The sequence below is a fragment of the Cetorhinus maximus genome, chromosome 18 (assembly GCF_964194155.1).
Source record: "Cetorhinus maximus chromosome 18, sCetMax3.hap1.1, whole genome shotgun sequence".
Lineage (NCBI taxonomy): Eukaryota > Metazoa > Chordata > Chondrichthyes > Lamniformes > Cetorhinidae > Cetorhinus > Cetorhinus maximus.
The window spans coordinates 75657419-75675463 of NC_135896.1; the positions used below are offsets into that span (position 1 = coordinate 75657419).

The 18045-nt window shown below is 44.9% G+C and overlaps 1 protein-coding gene across 1 annotated transcript in view; it reads right to left on the reverse strand.

The window, feature by feature from the left end:
• Positions 1 to 18045, reverse strand: part of heatr4 (HEAT repeat containing 4) — a 92399-nt gene that overhangs the window by 47195 nt on the left and 27159 nt on the right. Inside the window, exons 5-7 of the mRNA XM_078563346.1 lie at positions 9614 to 9774; positions 4838 to 4942; positions 3421 to 3539 (exon numbers count right to left, since the gene is read on the reverse strand). Coding sequence (XP_078419472.1) covers positions 3421 to 3539; positions 4838 to 4942; positions 9614 to 9774 — 385 coding nt within the window. The remainder of the gene's footprint in view (positions 1 to 3420; positions 3540 to 4837; positions 4943 to 9613; positions 9775 to 18045) is intronic.

Consider the following 18045-nt stretch of genomic DNA (forward strand, 5'->3'; position numbering starts at 1 on the left):
AACACCAAGTGTCACTACGTGCTGAGGTTCTACCTGTCCCCGGTGTTGCGAAGGATGGGTCTGGCCACGCTGCCGCGGAACGCTCCAAGTAGTTGGACCGTGCCGTACCACCTGTCCCTGGTGGAAAAATTTATGCAGAAAAACACCTTTGACCACAAGTCCATCAGGCAGTGGTCAGCACGTAACGTCCTAGAGGCCCTGAGGGATAAGGAGAGGGTGGACCCTGTGGGATGGTTCCCCGAGCAGACTGTCAAAGTCATTTGGCAGAATGCCTCATCGCCAGAACTTTCCAACAAGCACCAAGACGTAGCTTGGCTGGTGGTGAGAAAGGCCCTCCCCGTCAGATCCTTCCTACACGCCAGGAGTCTCACCCCCTCCGCACGATGCCCTCGAGGTGGCTGTGGTGGGGAAGAGACCGTTGTTCACCTCCTTGTGGATTGTGCCTTTGCAAAGAAAGTCTGGAGAGAGATGCAGTGGTTGCTGTCGAGGTTCATCCCGAGCAGTTCTGTGACACAGGACTCTGTGCTCTACGGGCTGTTCCCAGGGACACACACCGAGACAAACATCGACTGCAGCTGGAGGATCATCAACTCGGTGAAAGACGCGCTTTGGTCTGCCCGAAACTTGTTGGTCTTCCAGCACAAAGAGTTGTCCCCGACCGATTGTTGCGGACTGGCACAATCCAAAGTCCAGGACTACGTGCTGAGGGACGCACTAAAGCTTGGGGCAGCTGCCGCAAAGGCGCAATGGGGAAGGGTCGCTGTCTAAGACCTTTCTACCACAGCGCACCGAGAGACTGGGAACTGTTTAGAGCCCCTCGGGCTGTACAGATCAAAATGAAAGGCTGTAAATGATTGTAATATTGTTTGTACTGATGCACCTGGTGATACATTTTGTAAAAGTTTAACCTGGATTGTACCCTTGTAATGTTGTTTTTGAAATGGTTTTGAATGTGATTGAAGATTTTTTATGAATAAAGTATATTTTTACAAAAAAAAAAAAAATGTGGACTTTCTACCACAGCGCACCGAGAGACTGGGAACTGTTTAGAGCCCCTCGGGCTGTACAGATCAAAATGAAAGGCTGTAAATGATTGTAATATTGTTTGTACTGATGCACCTGGTGATACATTTTGTAAAAGTTTAACCTGGATTGTACCCTTGTAATGTTGTTTTTGAAATGGTTTTGAATGTGATTGAAGATATTTTATGAATAAAGTATATTTTTACACAAAAAAAGAAAAAAATGTGGGCTCACTTGGGGTTTGGGGAGGGAATTCGCAATTGGATCCAACTGCTCTACACTGACATCAGTAGCTCAGTCTCAATCAATGGGTGGGAATCAGATAGCATTCCTATTAAATCTGGAGTCAGGCAGGGCTGCCCTCTCTCCCCTGTCCTGTTGTGTGTTGCATAGAACCCTTTGCTGAGTCCATCAGGAAGGATCTGGGTATAAGAGGAGTGACGATCCCAGGCAATGGAGGCACTCAGGTCAAAGCCTCCCTGTACATGGATGATGTCGCCATCTTCTGCTCGGATCCGCTGTCGGTGCGCAAACTGATCCACATCTACGACCAGTTCGAACTGGCCTCGGGAGCCAAGGTAAATCGTGGGAAGAGCGAGGCCATGTTCTTTGGGAATTGGGCTGACCGATCCTTTGTCCCCTTCACCGTCAGGGCTGACGGCCTGAAGGTGCTGAGGATATGGTTCGGAGGGACCGGGGCATGTGTTAGAAACTGTAAGGAGTGACTGTCCATGGTGCAAAAAAAACTGGGCATGTGGGAGCGACGCCCCCTCTCCATTGTGGGTAAGAACCTGGTCATCAGGTGTGAGGCACTCTCGATGTTGCTGTACATGACGCAGGTCTGGCCCATTCCAGACTCCTGCGCGATGGCGATCACCCGAGCCATCTTTCGCTTTATCTGGAGGTCGAAAATGGATCGTGTCCGCAGGGACGTGATGTACAAGCCTCTAGATAAGGGGGGAAAAAATGTGCCCAACATCGCCCTCATACTGATGGCCACCTTTGTGTGCGGCTGCATCAAGCTGTGCGTAGACCCTTGGTACGCAAACAACAAGTATCACTATGTGCTGAGGTTCTACCTGTCCCCGGTGTTGCGAAAGATGGGTCTGGCCACGCTGCCGCGCAACGCTCCAAGTAGTTGGACCGTGCCGTATCACCTGTCCCTCGTGGAAAAATTTATGCAGAGAAACACCTTTGACCACAAGTCTATCAGGCAGTGGTCGGCACATAACGTCTTAGAGGCCCTGCAGGAAAAGGAGAGGGTGGATCCTGTGGGATCGTTCCCCGAGCAGACTGTCAAAGTAATTTGGCAGAATGCCTCATCGCCAGAACTTTCCAACAAGCACCAAGATGTAGCTTGGTGGTGGTGAGAAAGACCTTCCCCGTCAGATCCTTCCAACACCCAGGAGTCTCACCCCCTCTGCACGTTGCCCTCGAGGTGGCTGTGGAGGGGATGAGACCGTTGTTCACCTCCTTGTGGATTGTGCCTTTGCAAAGAAAGTCTGGAGAGAGATGCAGTGGTTGCTGTCGAGGTTCATCCCGAGCAGTTCTGTGACACAGGACTCTGTGCTCTACGGGCTGTTCCCAGGGACACACACCGAGACAAACATCAGCTGCAGCTGGAGGATGATCAACTCGGTGAAAGACGCTCTTTGGTCTGCCCGAAACTTGTTGGTCTTCCAGCGCAAAGAGTTGTCCCCAACTGAGGGTTGCAGACTGGCACATTCCAAGGTCCAGGACTACGTGCTGAGGGACGCACTAAAGCTTGGGGCAGCCGCCGCAAAGGCGCAATGGGGAAAGGTCGCTGTCTAAGACCTTTCTGCCATAGTGCACCGAGGGACTGGGAACTGTTGAGAGCCCCTCGGGCTGTACAGCTCAAAATGAATGTATGCATTGAATACTAAATATATTATAATTGTATTGAAGCACCTCAGACTGCAACATGATGTATGTTGATAACTCCAATACCATTGTCTGATTGTCTGCATTGACCATATTGAAATTATTGTAATATTCATTGATTGTATTGATACACCTTGTGATCCATGTGTAAAAGTTGAATCTGATTGTACTTTTGTGATGGTGATTTTGAAATGTTTTGGAATGTTCTTCCGGATATTTTATGAATAAAGTATATTTTTCAAAAAAAAAACATGTGGGCTCACTTATGGGAGCAACTGGTGCCACCAACCCAAACAGATTGCAGACCCGAGCTTGTGACAGATAGTTCGAAAGAACCAGGCACTAAAAGAGATTCGAGACTCATTCAGGGGTGGAGCTACAACGGGAGAGATGCAGGTCACAGCATTTTGGACAGGGTATACACACAGGCTCTCTATCCATTCAAAAGGCTGAGGAACACTTCACTGCTACGTGCTCCCCCATTATCTGTCTTACCTGAGTTCATCATGAGCTTCCTTCCCCAGTCCTAAGGCTCCTAGTGAGTGTGTTGCTGCCTGGCGGACATTGCTGTTCCAGTCATTCCACATCAGGTATACGATCTTGTGTGTCAGATCCTGAGGCATCAAAAAGGTGATAAAAGCATTTTATTCTACTGGAGCTAATGCCTCCAAAGATCACGAGAATATATAAAAATAAACTGAAAGTGGTTTTCAAATACTAGGAACCAGAAACCCAAATACACACCTGGATGGATGGGAAGGTGGCCAGGCAAGGGACAAATCTCATTTATGCAGTATAATTAGGTTAGGGGAATATAAACTGAAAAGGGAATATAAAGTGATGGGGAATAAATGGTGTGGGGGGGAAAGGGAGGTGGTGCAGGGAATATAAATTAAATGGATAAGGTTACATAGAATGTACAGCATTGAGACAGGCCATTTGGTCCATAGGTCTATGACGATGTTTATGCTCTACATAAGTTTCTTCCTGCCCTAAACCTTTAACGTCTCACCTTTCACATATTCTTCTAGGGGAACAGAATGGGGCTCAGGGCATTGTCCTGTCCACCCCTCCAGGTCACTCATCCTGCCAACAATAAGACAGGCAATGGGAGAAAAGTGTCAATCTGAAGTTTGTTTCCCATGGCAGAGTTTTGAAGGAGTGAGACTCCCTCTTCAATCAATTAAATATCATTAGAGCTCAAGTGGTCGAAGGCCGCTCCCATCCTTTCCCTTCTCTCCCCTCTCTCACAACAGGGACTGTTTTCCTCGCTGCTCCTCAACAGTAGGTGTAAGTATGCCTTAGCCTTGCCCAGCTGAGCTGTGTGAACGATGATATGATCCCGTTCTGCAAGAGACCCACTCTCATGCTGCAATGAGAACTGAATTGAGTCTGGACAAACCCATCTCTGCTGTTAGCAGCTTGACAGATTTATGGGATTCAGGTTTACAACTTAATTGGGAATAAACAGACAGTCGTGGTGTCTCGGCCATAAGTTGCTGATGGTGCGGTTAGAGCTATGAACGTTGAGATATTTCAAGATTTATAAGGGATGATAAAACCCAATAAAACACGCTGCTGTTCTGAGGAGAGAGAGATGCCCTGAGATGGATCATGTTTTAAATTTGAGTCACTCATGGATTACCAGGCTGCTTGACAGGTTCTCATTCTGGGATTGATGCCTGAATGATAATAAAGGATGTACAAAAACATTTACATTGTGGGGACTTTTCTTCAAAATGGCAGACTGATCTTTAGGTACTGCAGTCATTGCAGGCTGGTCTCATGCCTGTTCAAGGCTCTGATCATCTTTAAGATCTTATTGGGACGATACAAACAGAAAGTATTCAAATCCTGCCCCAATAGGGAGCTAGAATATGCAATTAACTTTACAAACTGAACACAGACCTACCTTGTTAAGTGATCCGCGCAGGCAGGAGAGGACCTTGCATGCCAGCACCTTTTCTTTCCAATTGCGGCTGTTCAGGCGCTTCGCCAGTATGAAGTGCACCAGAGTCTGGTTGTAAACAGAGAGCAGCTTTACCAAATACAAGCAGCAAGCAAATGTCAACAAGAAATGTGCCGGAGTGTTTGGTGGGACAGTGGAGCTTTATTTTGTATCTAACCCATGCTGTTCCTGCCATGGGAGTGTTCGATTGCGACAGTGTAGAGGGAGCTTTACTCTGTATCTAACCTATAATATACCATCCTTGGGAGTTTCTGATACAGAGTTCAAAATGCATGGAGACGGCAGGCGAATTCGCCCTTGAAACCTTACAAATAGTCTGTGAAAAATCAAAGATGGGGGTGAAAAATTCAAAAAATTCAAGTTCATATTAGCTTACATTATGGCTGAACAATTTCAGATGCAGGATTCTCAATGAGAGCTGGAAAATAATGCAGAGATTGATTGGAGGAGAAGTGAGCATAGGAAAGACAGAATTTGTGACTAGCTGCTCCTCCAATCACAGGTTCTGTTCTTCCCAGGCTGGCTGCTCTAACTCCTCTAATTGAAGGTTCCCTCCCTCCTGCTCTTGCTGCTCCTCCAGAGAACTTATCTATGGCTTGACAAATAGCAAGGGCAGGAGGGAGGAAACCTGTGATTGGAGGAGCAGTTATGCTGGACAATGAGTCCGCGAGTCCGCAAGTCCGACAAGTTCAACATCCTCTGGGACCAGGAGGAGAGATAAGCAGAAAAAGGAAAAAAAGGAGGGCAGATGGAAACCCAGTATTGAGGCTGGGAGGAGACCTGGGGAAGCAGAGAATGTCTTCAAGGGCAGCAGCCAGCAGAGAGAAGGCCTGTCCCATTTTAATTTCCCTGTGATCCTGTGGTGGAGGTGGCTGTTGGGGAGGCAATCTTAATTTATTATTGTAAATTGAGAATTGTACTTAAGTGATGAACAGAGACTTTTCAGACAGTGGCAACCTTAGCTCATGGGCGGTGACAAGTTCAGCATTGGCGGTAATCTGGAACTATTTTGCACAGTTGTTAAGTTTGTAGAATAAATGTATCCTAAAATCAACCTTAATTCTTGTAAACCCTTTCCAGGGCACCTGATCTCTTGACTCATGATTTCCAGACATTTTGATGCGTTGCAAATATCTAATTTTATATGTTTTGGAAAATAACTTTGGGCAGAATTTTATGTCCCGTGGGTGGGCGTGCGCCTGACCTGATCAGGTGTAAAATAGTGCGCGAAGACGTCGGGTGAGCGTCCCGATGTCATCGCACACTCGCATGATATTTCGATTGGCGGGCGTGCTAATTAAGTGGCCTAATAAGGCCCTTAAGCAAGTAATTAATTTGTATTTTCCGCTGGCTGTACAACCTTGTGACTGGCGGGTGGGCGACTAGGCCAGGCGGGTTGAAGTTTTCAACAGTAATTTAAAAATGATTTTTAAACATCATTTTTAAGATGTCCCTGTTCATGTGATTGAGTCACATGTGGGGACATGTTTCCCTTATTTTTTAAATCTTTATTTTTGTTTGTAAAATTCTTCAGGTCCCCAAGGCAGCTCTGTGCCTTCAGGGAGCTTTCAGTGCTCGCTCCCCGCGCATGCGCAGACTTTAGCCCCTCCCGCCCCCACCCCAGCAGCGCTGAGGTTCTCAGCGCGCATTTCATGCTGACTGGCCGTTAATTGCCCAGCCAGTGTGAACTCACGGTCGGGGCCTGGTCACAGGCAGCGGTCCGTTTTGCGGCCGCTCCCAGGCCCGCCTGCCGTGCCTGCCCAACCTCGGGAAAATCCTGCCCTTTGAGTTTAGGAATTGAATTTTTAAATATAGATAAATGGAAACACTTGGTTTGGTAACTGTAAACAGGCCTGGGGTAATTACAGTTCCAAGGGTAACCTGTGTTTCGTTAATAAAGTCAGGACTGGAAGTGAGAAAACTTAAACAATGGATGGCCCATCCCCGAGTTTGGTAGGGACAGCAGATCTACAGTTATTTTAACAAGGGATTTAAATTATTCATGTAGTTCCCAGATTAAAGAAACTAAAAACACCTTGTAAACAAGGGGGAGGTTTCTTGATGGAACCAGCAAGTCTGGAAAAGAGGGCATTAACTTCATTGGGGATATAACTTATTCATGCAAACCCCTGAATCAAAGGATTATTTTTGAAGGTAAAAGATCATTGGTATAAATTTCTGTTTGGAACATCCCAGTATGCCATGTTGCCACAAAAGTAGGTTGCAGGGAACTGCCCTTTTGTGTGGTGTTTATTTGTGTATTTCTCTCTCAAAAACAAGCAGCTGCAGCGGTAGTCTTGTATAGTCGGCAACTTTCAGAGTCGAGGGAGCAAAAGAGACACATGTTAGCCAGGCTTGCACCATGAGCAGAGAAAGTACTAACTTTATCATTCACCGTTTGGAATGCAGGTGGGAATTCACGCTCAGTTTGAATTCAGAGTTCGTGAAGGGAAAAGAGGCCGGAAGATTTGCTTAGTTTGCAGCTAGAGGAAGAAACCTACAGTAACCCTCATAGTGAAAGGCAGTTAGCCTGGAAGCAGAATGGTAGAAAGCAGTCTGTGTCTGACCAAGTAAACGACAAGGACTGTAGAGGCCATTAGGAACCAGGGATGTTCCTGATTTTTAAATCACTGATCATGAACGCAATAAGTTTAAGCTTCAGCTGAGAAGTCCACAGTTATGAGGTTTTTGAAGGAAGGTTGGAGGGTTGCTAAGCCAAAAGCTAATGGAACGGCGGAGGTGAAGGGTGGGGGTCTCCTGTTCAGCACCCTGCCGACAATTTCCATTGTCACCCCCAACCTCGCCTCCTGATCGCGGCCTCCCCCTCGCTCCAACTTAGCTCATTAACCGGCCTCCACCATGGCTCCCATTGGGGACTGACTGCATTCCCTTTAATTGGCCAGTAAATCTTGGAGGCAGGATATCCTCCAACGTGAGGCGGAAGCCACAACCTCAGGCAGTTAGTAGCCTGATGATCATTAAATCTGGTCATGGCTCTCAGCCCAGTGGAGGTGGACTCACCCCCAACTTTACAGTCAGTGGGTGGGGCCACCATCACCTCAAAAAATTCTGGCCAGAGAGTGGGTTAATAAGACTGGCTGTAGGTGGGAGGTGGTGTTCCATAGGAATTGGTTCTGGGACCACTGTTGTTCACAATTTACATCAACGATTTGGACTCAGGAGATGGAAGTGGCATTTGTAAATTTGCAGATGACATCAAATTGGGGGATGTAATTAGCATAAAACATTAATAAACATGCAAATGGATATTAACTGACAAATGAATATCAATATAGGTAATTGGACGTGGTATATTTTGGTAAGAAGAACAAAGGGGCCACATACTAAGATAAGAGTTTGCCAGGACAGACTTGAAAAAAAAGATTCCACTTGTGGGAGAGACCGAAAAGGTAGAAATCAAAAATATAAGATAATTACTAATAAATCCAATATGGAATTCAGGCAAAACTTATTTACTGTGAGAGTGGTTAAAAATGCGTAATGTGATACTACAGGCAATAGTTCAGGCTAATAGCATTAATGAGGTTTACAAGAATGTTGCCAGGGTTAGAAAAGTGTAGCTACGAGGAGAGATTGGATAGGTTGGGGTTATTTTCCTTAGAACAAAGAAGGCTGAGAGGTGATTTGATTGAGGCATACAAAACTATGAGGGGAATAGATAGAGTGGACAGGATAAAATTGTTTCCCTTGGTGGAGAATTCTAGAACCAGGGGACATAGATTCAAGATAAGTGGCAGAAGGTGTAGGGGGGACATGAGGAAGAACTTTTTACGCAGAGGGTAGTGGGTGTCTGGAATTCGCTGCCCAAGTTGGTGGTAGAAGCAGAAACTTTAAACTCTTTTAAAAAGTACGTGGATCTGCACCTAAAGTGCTGTAAGCTGCAGGGCTATGGACCGGGTGCAGGAAGGTGGGATTAGAAAGGGCACCTGGGTGTCCTCGGGCTGGCATGGACACGATGGGCCGAATAGCCTCCTTCTGTGCTGTGGTTCTATGATTTAAGGAAAAGCTAGATAAGCATGAAAGGGAGAAGGGAATAGAAGGATTAGATGAAGAGGAATGGGAGAATACTCACACAGAGTGTGAACACTGGCATAAACCAGTTGGCCCAAAAGACCTGTTTATGTGCTGTAAAATGTAAGTATCACAGCACAGACTGTAGACCAAACTTGGACATTCACTGTCAGTATAGCTCTGTACCACACAAAATTAATGCTCTCAGTCGCTTGTTCACCCTTCCTCTTGTTACTATCTGTTCTGAATTAATACTCTCAGTTGCAGGTCTACCCGCCCCCCCCAATCCTATAACTGCCTCTGTAATAATAATACCCTGTCGTACATCCATCCTTCTTCTTGTTACTGTCCTTGCAGAATATGTAGTCATAAGTTTACATTCTGTCCTGTAACTTTCTCCAGAATTAATACTCTCAGTTGCAGATTTAATCGTTGTCCGGTTGCTGTCTCTAGAATTAATACTCAGTTGCACATCTACATTTCCTCCTCTTGCCATCACTCCAAAACTAACACTCCCTCACTGCGAAGGAAGCCTTCCTTGTCTCTGACTCTATTTCAGGAAGCTTTGAAGAGCTCACAAATTCTGTGCATGGGGAAGTGAGGCCCGCTGGCCTGTTCTGAGTAGGATGCAGTTGTACATTGTTTGCGCTAGAGGTTTGCTGCACTATGATATCACAGCTCACATACTGTCCTCTCACTGAGCGGACCCAGGATGAGGCAGACTTGCTTCAAAGTCTCTGGTTCTGGTGTTTCGAAGAGATGCTGAATGATTCTGTTGACTACGGGATAGCTGTCATCGCCATTAAGAGCCAGGCTTTGTGCTGCAATCCAACGATCAGCTACATTTCCTGTAAGACAAAAAGCAACAAATAAACTTTGAGGTCCTCGCCTGAGCTCAGCTCACCCAACACTGACCAGAGATCAAATGTGGAGCCTTGCTGCTTCATATTCACCTTGGAGAAAAGGTGGTTGAAGGGAGGTTTGATAGAGGTGTAGAAAATTATGACAGGTTTAGATAAGGAGACAAAGATAAGCTGTTCCTATTAGCTGATGGCACAAGGGCCAGGGGACACAGATTTAAGGCCTGGAGCAAGTGATGCAGAGGGGATGTGAAGAAAAACATTTTTATGCAATGGGTGATAAAAGGTGGAACTCGCTACCAATGAGGGTAATGGAAGCAAAGATGATGAATGATTTCAAAAGGAAATTGGCTGGGTAATTGAGGAAAATGAACTTGAAGGGCTATGGGGATACAGCAGGGGAATTGGGACTGATTGGATTGTTCTACGGAGAACCAGCATGGACTCGATGGGCCAAATGGTCTCCTCCAGTGCCATTATGATTCAATATTCTCCTGCACCATCTGGCGTACCCTGATACTAAACCAGTAGTTGGAAGGAATTGAACCAATTAAAAGACTTATGTCAGCTGTGATTCAGTGGTAGAAGTCATGTCTCAATTCAGAAGGTTGTTGGTCCAAGTCCTACCCCAGAGATTTGAGTGCAAAATCTAGTCAGACGCCCCAGTGCAGATTTGAGGGAGTGCTGCACTGTTGGAAGTGTCATCTTTTGGATGCGACATTAAACCGAAGTAGTCTCTCTCGTGCTCCAGTAGAAGATTGCATAGCACTGCTCAAAGAACACCAGGGGAGTTCTTCCCAGTCTCCTGGCCAACATTTATCCCTCAACCGATATGTCAAGAAAATAGATGATCTGCTATGACTGCTATTGGCTGCTATGTTTCCCGTGTTTGAACAGTGACTACACTTCAGAAGCAGCAGTGAGACCAGAAGCAGAGCAAGACCAGTGAGCATATAAAGAGCAGTACCTAAGGCCTGTCACAGCAACACCGAGAACAAGAGCAGAGTGAGACTGGCAGGGGTATAATGAGCTGATACCTGAGTCCTGAGACAGCAGCAACGAGAGTAGGAGCAGAGTGAGATTGGGGGTGGGAGATGGTATAAAGAGCTCAGTGAGAGTAGACACACCGCATTCAGAAGAAGAAAATAACCAAAGCATTATGTACCTGGAAAGCAAGTAAGTGATTGGTTGGTGAGTATTCTTTTTCCTTTACTTTTCTCTCTAAACTAGGAGCCAGGAAATTAAAAAAATTAAATCAGGGTAAGTATAACACCAAGTGAATTAATAATGAGTATGAGCAGAGTAGGCCTAGAGGCATTCATTGAAATTAATAAACAATGGACTAACTAGACACTAAAAGAGGGAATGGGGATCTTTTTTGGATCATGGATGCGCAGCTGAGACCTGCTGTTTGCAATTCCTGCACCACGTGGAAACTTCATGACATTCTGGACCAGATTTTCACCAAGTAAGGACGATTCAGTAGACCTTTAAAAATGGCAGGTGGACCAAGGAGCAGAAGTCCTGCACCCAATTCTGGCAGATCCCACTTTTGCCACCAGGGGGAAGAGGGTGGGGCATGAAACACAAATCTGCTGGGCTGTTTGAAATTAGTATTAAGTTCAAATACACGCCATTTTCGCTGTTCCAAGGGCCTTAACCCGTAGCATGAGAACCGATTTTATGGAGGAAGTGTCAACGCTTGTGAAGGGCGGATTTAAGGTCTGTTTAAGTGTCACAATCTGAAGTGATTTAAATCCCCCGTCCTTTAAAAATGAAAAAGAGTCTGCAGCTTTCACTTGGAATACAAAACAGACACCCGCTGCTGAGGTCCACAGAATGATAAGTCATCTGGCGTAGCTTAGAAAAAACCGTTAGCCATCTGCTTTTGCAATTTTAATAGGCTCCATTTGTTTATATTTCCCAAGGTTTGTTATTACACCTAAGCAGTTTATGAATGCTTGGCTGAGTTTCAAAGGTCCAGAACCACTTATCTCAGCAAAGGTCTGTATAGACATTTTGACTGACAGTTTTCAGAGGTTATTAAAGGATTAGCTTTCTTTGATGTGGTTAGTGAACATAAGAAATAGGAGGAGTAGGCCATTTGGTTGCTCAAACCTGCTCTGCCATTCAATCAGATCATGGCTGATCTGATTGTGGGCTTAACTCCACTTTCATGCCTGCCTCCCATAATCCTCGGCTCCCTTGTAGGTCAAAAATCTGTCTCAATCAGCCTTCAGTACATTCAATGACCCAGCCTCCACTGTTTAGTGGGGAAGAAAATTCCAAATATTAACGGCTCTCTGAGAGAAGAAATTCCTCCTCATCTCCAGCTTCAAAGAGAGACCCCTTATATTTAAACTGTACCCCCTAGTTCTAGATTCCCCCATGAGAGGAAACATTCTCTCAGCATCTATCCTGTCAAGCCCCCTCAGAATCTTATATGTTTCAGTAAGATCACCTTTCATTCTTCTAAACTCCAAAGTGTATGGGCCCAATCTACTAAACATTTCATCATAAGACAAACACCTCATCCCAGGAATCTGCCTAGGGAAGCTTCTATGAATTGTTACCAATAAAAGTATATCCCTCCTTAAGTAAGGTGACCAAAATTGTACACAGTACTCGAGATGTGGTCTCACCTGTACAATTGTAGCAAAACTTCACTACTTTTATATTCCATCCCTCTTGCAATAAAAGCCAATGTTCTGTTTTCCTTCCCAATTACTTGCTATACTTGCATACTGACCTTTTGCGGTTCATGCACAAGGCTACCAGGTCCCTCTGTACTAATATCTCTCCATTTAAATAATATTCTGTTTTTTTATTCTTCAAATTGAACAATCTCACATTTTCCCACATTATACTCCATCTACCAAATTTATGCCCACTCACTTAACCTCTCTATATCCCTTTGTAGACTGTTTGTATCCTCCTGACACCTTGCTTTCCCACCTATGTTTGTATCATCAGCAAATTTGGCTACAATACAGTCAATTCCTTTATCCAAGTTATTAATATACATTGTAAAGAGTTGAGGACCCAGCATTGATCCCTGTGGCACTCCACTAGTTAAAGTTTGCCATCCTGAAAATGACCCATTAATCCCGACTCTGTTTCCCACTAGTTAGCCAGTCTTCTATCCATGCTAATATAACACCTGCAACACCATGAGCTCTTATTTTGTGTAACCTTTTATGTGGCACCTTATCGAGTGCCTTTTGTAAAGCTAAATACATTATATCTACTGGCTCCCTTTAATCAACCCTGTGTGTTACATCCTCAAAAAAAATAAATAGATGTCTGTTTTTAGAATGCATTGATCACTTGAGGGGGTTTACATTTTCAGGATGGGTTTAATGAACGAGATTTTTTCAGTATCAAGTGCGTTTGAATGAGACCTCCATTAGATTCTTTGAAGTTTAATTTTTTTTCATCACCACATGACTCCTGATGTCTGCCCATAATGAGTACTAGCTGAGTGACTATGGAGGATACAAGGAGGGCATGGGGGGTATAAGGAGCCATGGAGCAAATGAGGGGATATGAAGGGCATAGGAGGGGGCATGGGGGTATGAGGGGGTATGTAGGCACATGAGTATATGAAGGGACATGGGGGTATGAGTGGGACATGGGGTGGGTGTGAGTGATGAGGGCTAGAGGGCCTAACAGCCTTTAAAACAACTGGGCCGAAGTCCCAGAGAAATGAGGCTATACTTCTAACCAGCCTGCCTCAACACTTTCCCACGTTCATGGCCACTTCCGAACTGCCTCCAGAGGTTGTGGGCCCGACTTCACCATGCCCTTGCACAAAAATATAGTGAGCAGGAGACCTTTTAATGGAAATTTGTTGACTCGATCTTCCTGCCTCATTAGCGAAAATCCAGCCCTTTGTGTGTCTTGGGTTGCACTGTTGCTAAATAATTGGACTGCTTAGCCAACATTTAGTACTAGGAGAGCACAAGTTTCCTCCATTTAAATATTGGGCAGGCTAAAGCCATTGTTTCCAGTCTTCCCTCCAAACTGTGTTCCCTAGTACCAACTCCATCTCTCTTTCTGGCAACAGTCTGAGAGTATTCCAGTTTGTTTGCAGCCTTGGTGTCGTATTTATCCGGAGATGAGCATCCAACCTCATATGTGTGCCATTACGAAGACCACCTATTTCCACATTCATAACATCACCTGACTTCACCCATCTCAGCTTATCCGCTGTGGAAACCCCTTATTCATGCCTTTGTTGCCTCTCGACTTGACTGTTCCAATGCACTCCTGGCTGGTCTCCCACACTCTATCCAATCTATGACCTCGAGGTCACCCAAAACTCTGCTGCCATGCCTTAACTTGCACCAGGTCCTGTTCCCCAGTCACCTCTGTGCTCTACTTTGGCTTCCAGTCAAGCAACATCTTGATTTTAAAATTCTCATAATTGTCTTCAAATTCCTCCATGGTCTTGCCTTTGCTATCTCTGTAATCTCCTCCCCACAACCCTCTGAGATATCTGCACTTTTCTCAATTCTGCCTTTTGAGCATTGGAATTCCATCCCTTCACCTCTGTACTGCGCTTTCCTCCTTTAAGGCACTCCTTTGACCATTTGGTCATCTGGCCCAGTATCTCCTTATGTGGCTCGGTGTCACATTTTGTTTTATCACGCTGCTGTGAAGCACTTGGTGTTTTAATACTTTAAACAGTGCTTTAGGTGCTTTATAAGGTGCTATATAAATATAAGTTGTTGTTGCTATTGTTGTTGGTGCTGTTGCTGGGGAACCAGATGTATAGGAAGTGTTCCAAGTTGCTTGAGTTCTAGCTGAGGCTAAGAGTGAGGGGCAGCTGGAGTTACTGTAGTGCATATGACAGCCTGAGGGTTCCCTGCATCGTACCATTCAAGAGGTGGTCACGCCACAGGCAGAGAGATCAAGATAGTAGATAGATGGCCATCTGGACAAAGAGTCAGGAAGTGCAGGAGTCTTCAGGGTGTGTGCCACTCTCCAACCAGTACTCAGCACTGGAAACGGCAGGGCCTGAAGACTCCTTGATGAAATGCAGTCCAGGTCATGGTAGTGATGAGCAAGGAACTGCACAGGAGGAAATAGCAAAGTGTTGTGATATTACTTTAAGAAAATATGTAAATGAGCAAGTAGCCAGGATGTAGAGCAGCCTGTGTAGTGTGGTGTAATTGCATTGAGTCAGTCCATGACCCACAGCAGATATACCCAGACAGATTTGATGCTATGGGAAACTTCAGAGGTGATGCTGTACTACACCTCAGAGAAGGTGCTATTCCACCCATTGACCATTCTAAAAAGTGTAGTGTGCACATAAGAAATTTAAGAATGAGTTGGATGGCATAGAACAAACAAGACAACTGGCAAGGGATCCCTGTGGCCAGGGATCAACAACAATATTGAGAAGGTAGTGAGGATGTGCGAAGCATGCCAGAGTCACCAACCAAATCAACACAAAGAATCTCTACACCCTCACAGAATTCCATCATACCCTTGGTCTAAAATCGCAACAGATTTATTTACTATCCATGGTGATGACTTTCTGCTAATTACTGATAACTTTCCCTAGTTTCCAGTCATCAGACAACTGAAGGATACCTCAAGTGCGTCCATGGCGGACACAATGAGTGCAGTATCCAGTTCGCTCGTTGCGCCTAAAGGGATCATATCAGACAATGAGTCACATTACACTGGCAGACGTCTCAGGGGCAAGTGTGCTAAATGGGGAATAAGCCATTTCACAGCCTCACCACACTATTCCAAATCCAATGGTCTTGCCGAGCGAATAGTTCGCACCATAAAGGCATTAATCATGAAGTGCAGGGAAATGCAGGGAAACAAATCAAGATCTCTGCATTGCCATGGCACACTTGAGAACAACACCATTAGATATGGGCTTACTGTCACCAGGGGAAATCATGTTTGGAAGGCAGGATAGGACAACCTTGCCAAGCCATCACCTGTCCCAATTCTCAGAGATACAGGAGATAAACAGGGGAGAATGAAGACGGCACACAACCAACATGCAAGTGTGGAACGGCCTAGTATGCACGTAGGACAGAAGGTTCAGGTCATACATCCCACCCAGGGAACCTGGTCACCCGTAGAAGTAGCCAAAGTGTTCAGTGAACCTAGATCCTATGAGATGACAACACTGAATGGAGAGACTCATAGACGTTTACAGCACAAAGGAGGCTATTCGGCCCATCGTGTCTGCGCCGGTCAACAAAGACTACACTAATCCCATTTTCCAGCACTTGGCCCACAGCCCATACACAGAAACAGAAGTCAGCTAAGGGAATTGTACAACCGTATAACACCCAACACTCCAATTGCATCTAAAACACACCCAAAGATGAACTCGGAAAGTGAAATTGTGAAAAACAACCATGAAAATAATTAACACTCCAATAACACATCCAGCCAACCCACTTACAAGTCAACAACACCTAAGGGACAAGTGTATATCTCAAGATGGTCATGCCATCATGAGATCTGAGAGGATTAGCAAACAGAGATCTTACCTCTCATGTAAATAGCTTTCATAACCACACTATTGTGCATGTATTTTTACTCTTAATGTATGTAATGTTATTTTTGGGGAAAAGGACGTGTTGTGATATAATTTTAAGGGAATATGCAAATAATCAAATAGCCAGGATGTAGAGTAGCATGTGATCAGCAGCAGCTGGTAGTGTGGTGTAGAAATTGTAGCTGTGCTGTCCTTGTGAGTAATAGTTGCTGAATCCAAGAAGTAGATCTACCTGCTAAGCCATCCTGTACTGTATCTTCAAATAAACCAAACCTACGTATAGTTTACCAGTCCTGATGTGAGATTCGTGAGTTTGTGTAAAGCAGACAGAAATGCAACACAAAGCACAGAAATGCAATCATAGTAGAAGGTTCGATAGTTAGGGGGACAGATAGCATTTTTGTAACTAACATCATGAGTCCTGTATGTTGGGTGCCTCCCCGGTGCCAGATTAAAGGACATTACAAAGAGGGTGCAGAATATTCTGCAGAGGTAAGAAAGTGAGCCAGAAATTGTGGTACATGTTGGTCCAATGGTACAGACAGAAAAGATGTTGAGATCCTTTGATCAGATTTGAAGGGGCTTGGGAGGAAGTTAAAAGGTAGGACTTTCAACGCAGTAGTCCCTGGATAATTTCTAGTGCCACACTCTAGCAAGATAGGGAGGAGCAATGTGTAACTTCAGGGACAGGAGGGAGCGCTACTGATTCTTGGGGCTTTGGGATCAGTTCAGGAGCAGGGGGCACCTATTCAAAAGGGATGGGTTGCACTTCAACTGGACTGGGCCCAATATCTTTGCAGGAAAGTTCACTAGTGTGGTTGGAGATGGTTTAAACAAAATTGGCAGGGGCTGGGCAACAGAAAATAGAAGTTGAAAACAGTCATAAGGAGAGAGAATGTTAGATTGTAGTAGAGAAGGAAGTAGAACCATATTAGATAACAGCAGACTAAGAGGGCTACAAGGAGTACAAAGACAGGTTTAGAATGTATGTACGTAAATGTACAAAGTATATGAATTAGGTTGGTGAACTACGAGCACAAATAGCCATGTGGGACTATGATGTAGCAGCAATAACGAAAACATGGCTTAAAAATAATGAGGACTGGGCACTTAATATTCAGATGCAACACGTTCAGAAAAGATAAGGAAGGAAGGATGTCCTTGAGGGGACAGAAGCCATTTGATTTGAGTTGAGAAGCCACGGGGGCTTGCTCATAGGCCTCCAGATAATGAAAGAGAAAGAGGAGCAAATCTGCAGTGAAATCACAGGGATGCCCAAGAACTGTTGAGTGATATTGGGAGACTACTTAACCAAATATCAATTGGGATAAAGTTAAAGGGCAAGGAGGGGGAGGAATTTCTAAAATATGCTCAGAAGAACTTCTTTGTATCAGTGTTCACTGAAGATGCTGACAAAATACAGTAGAAGCAGAGATGATAGAGCAATGGATGGGATAAAAATTGATAGGAAGAATGTACTGGAATGGCTGGCTATGTTTAAAGTTGATAAATCGCCTGTTCTAGATGGCTTATGTCCCAGGTTGCTTAGAGAAGTGGAAATAAAAATAACAGAAGGGCTTGTCATAATCTTTCAAGATTCCCTAAATAAGGTGGGAGGTGCTAGAGAATTGGAAAGTGGCAAATGTGACACCTTTGTTCAAGAAAGGGTGTAAGGACATTCCTAGTAACTACAAGCTGGTCAGTTTATCAGCAGTGGGTAAAGC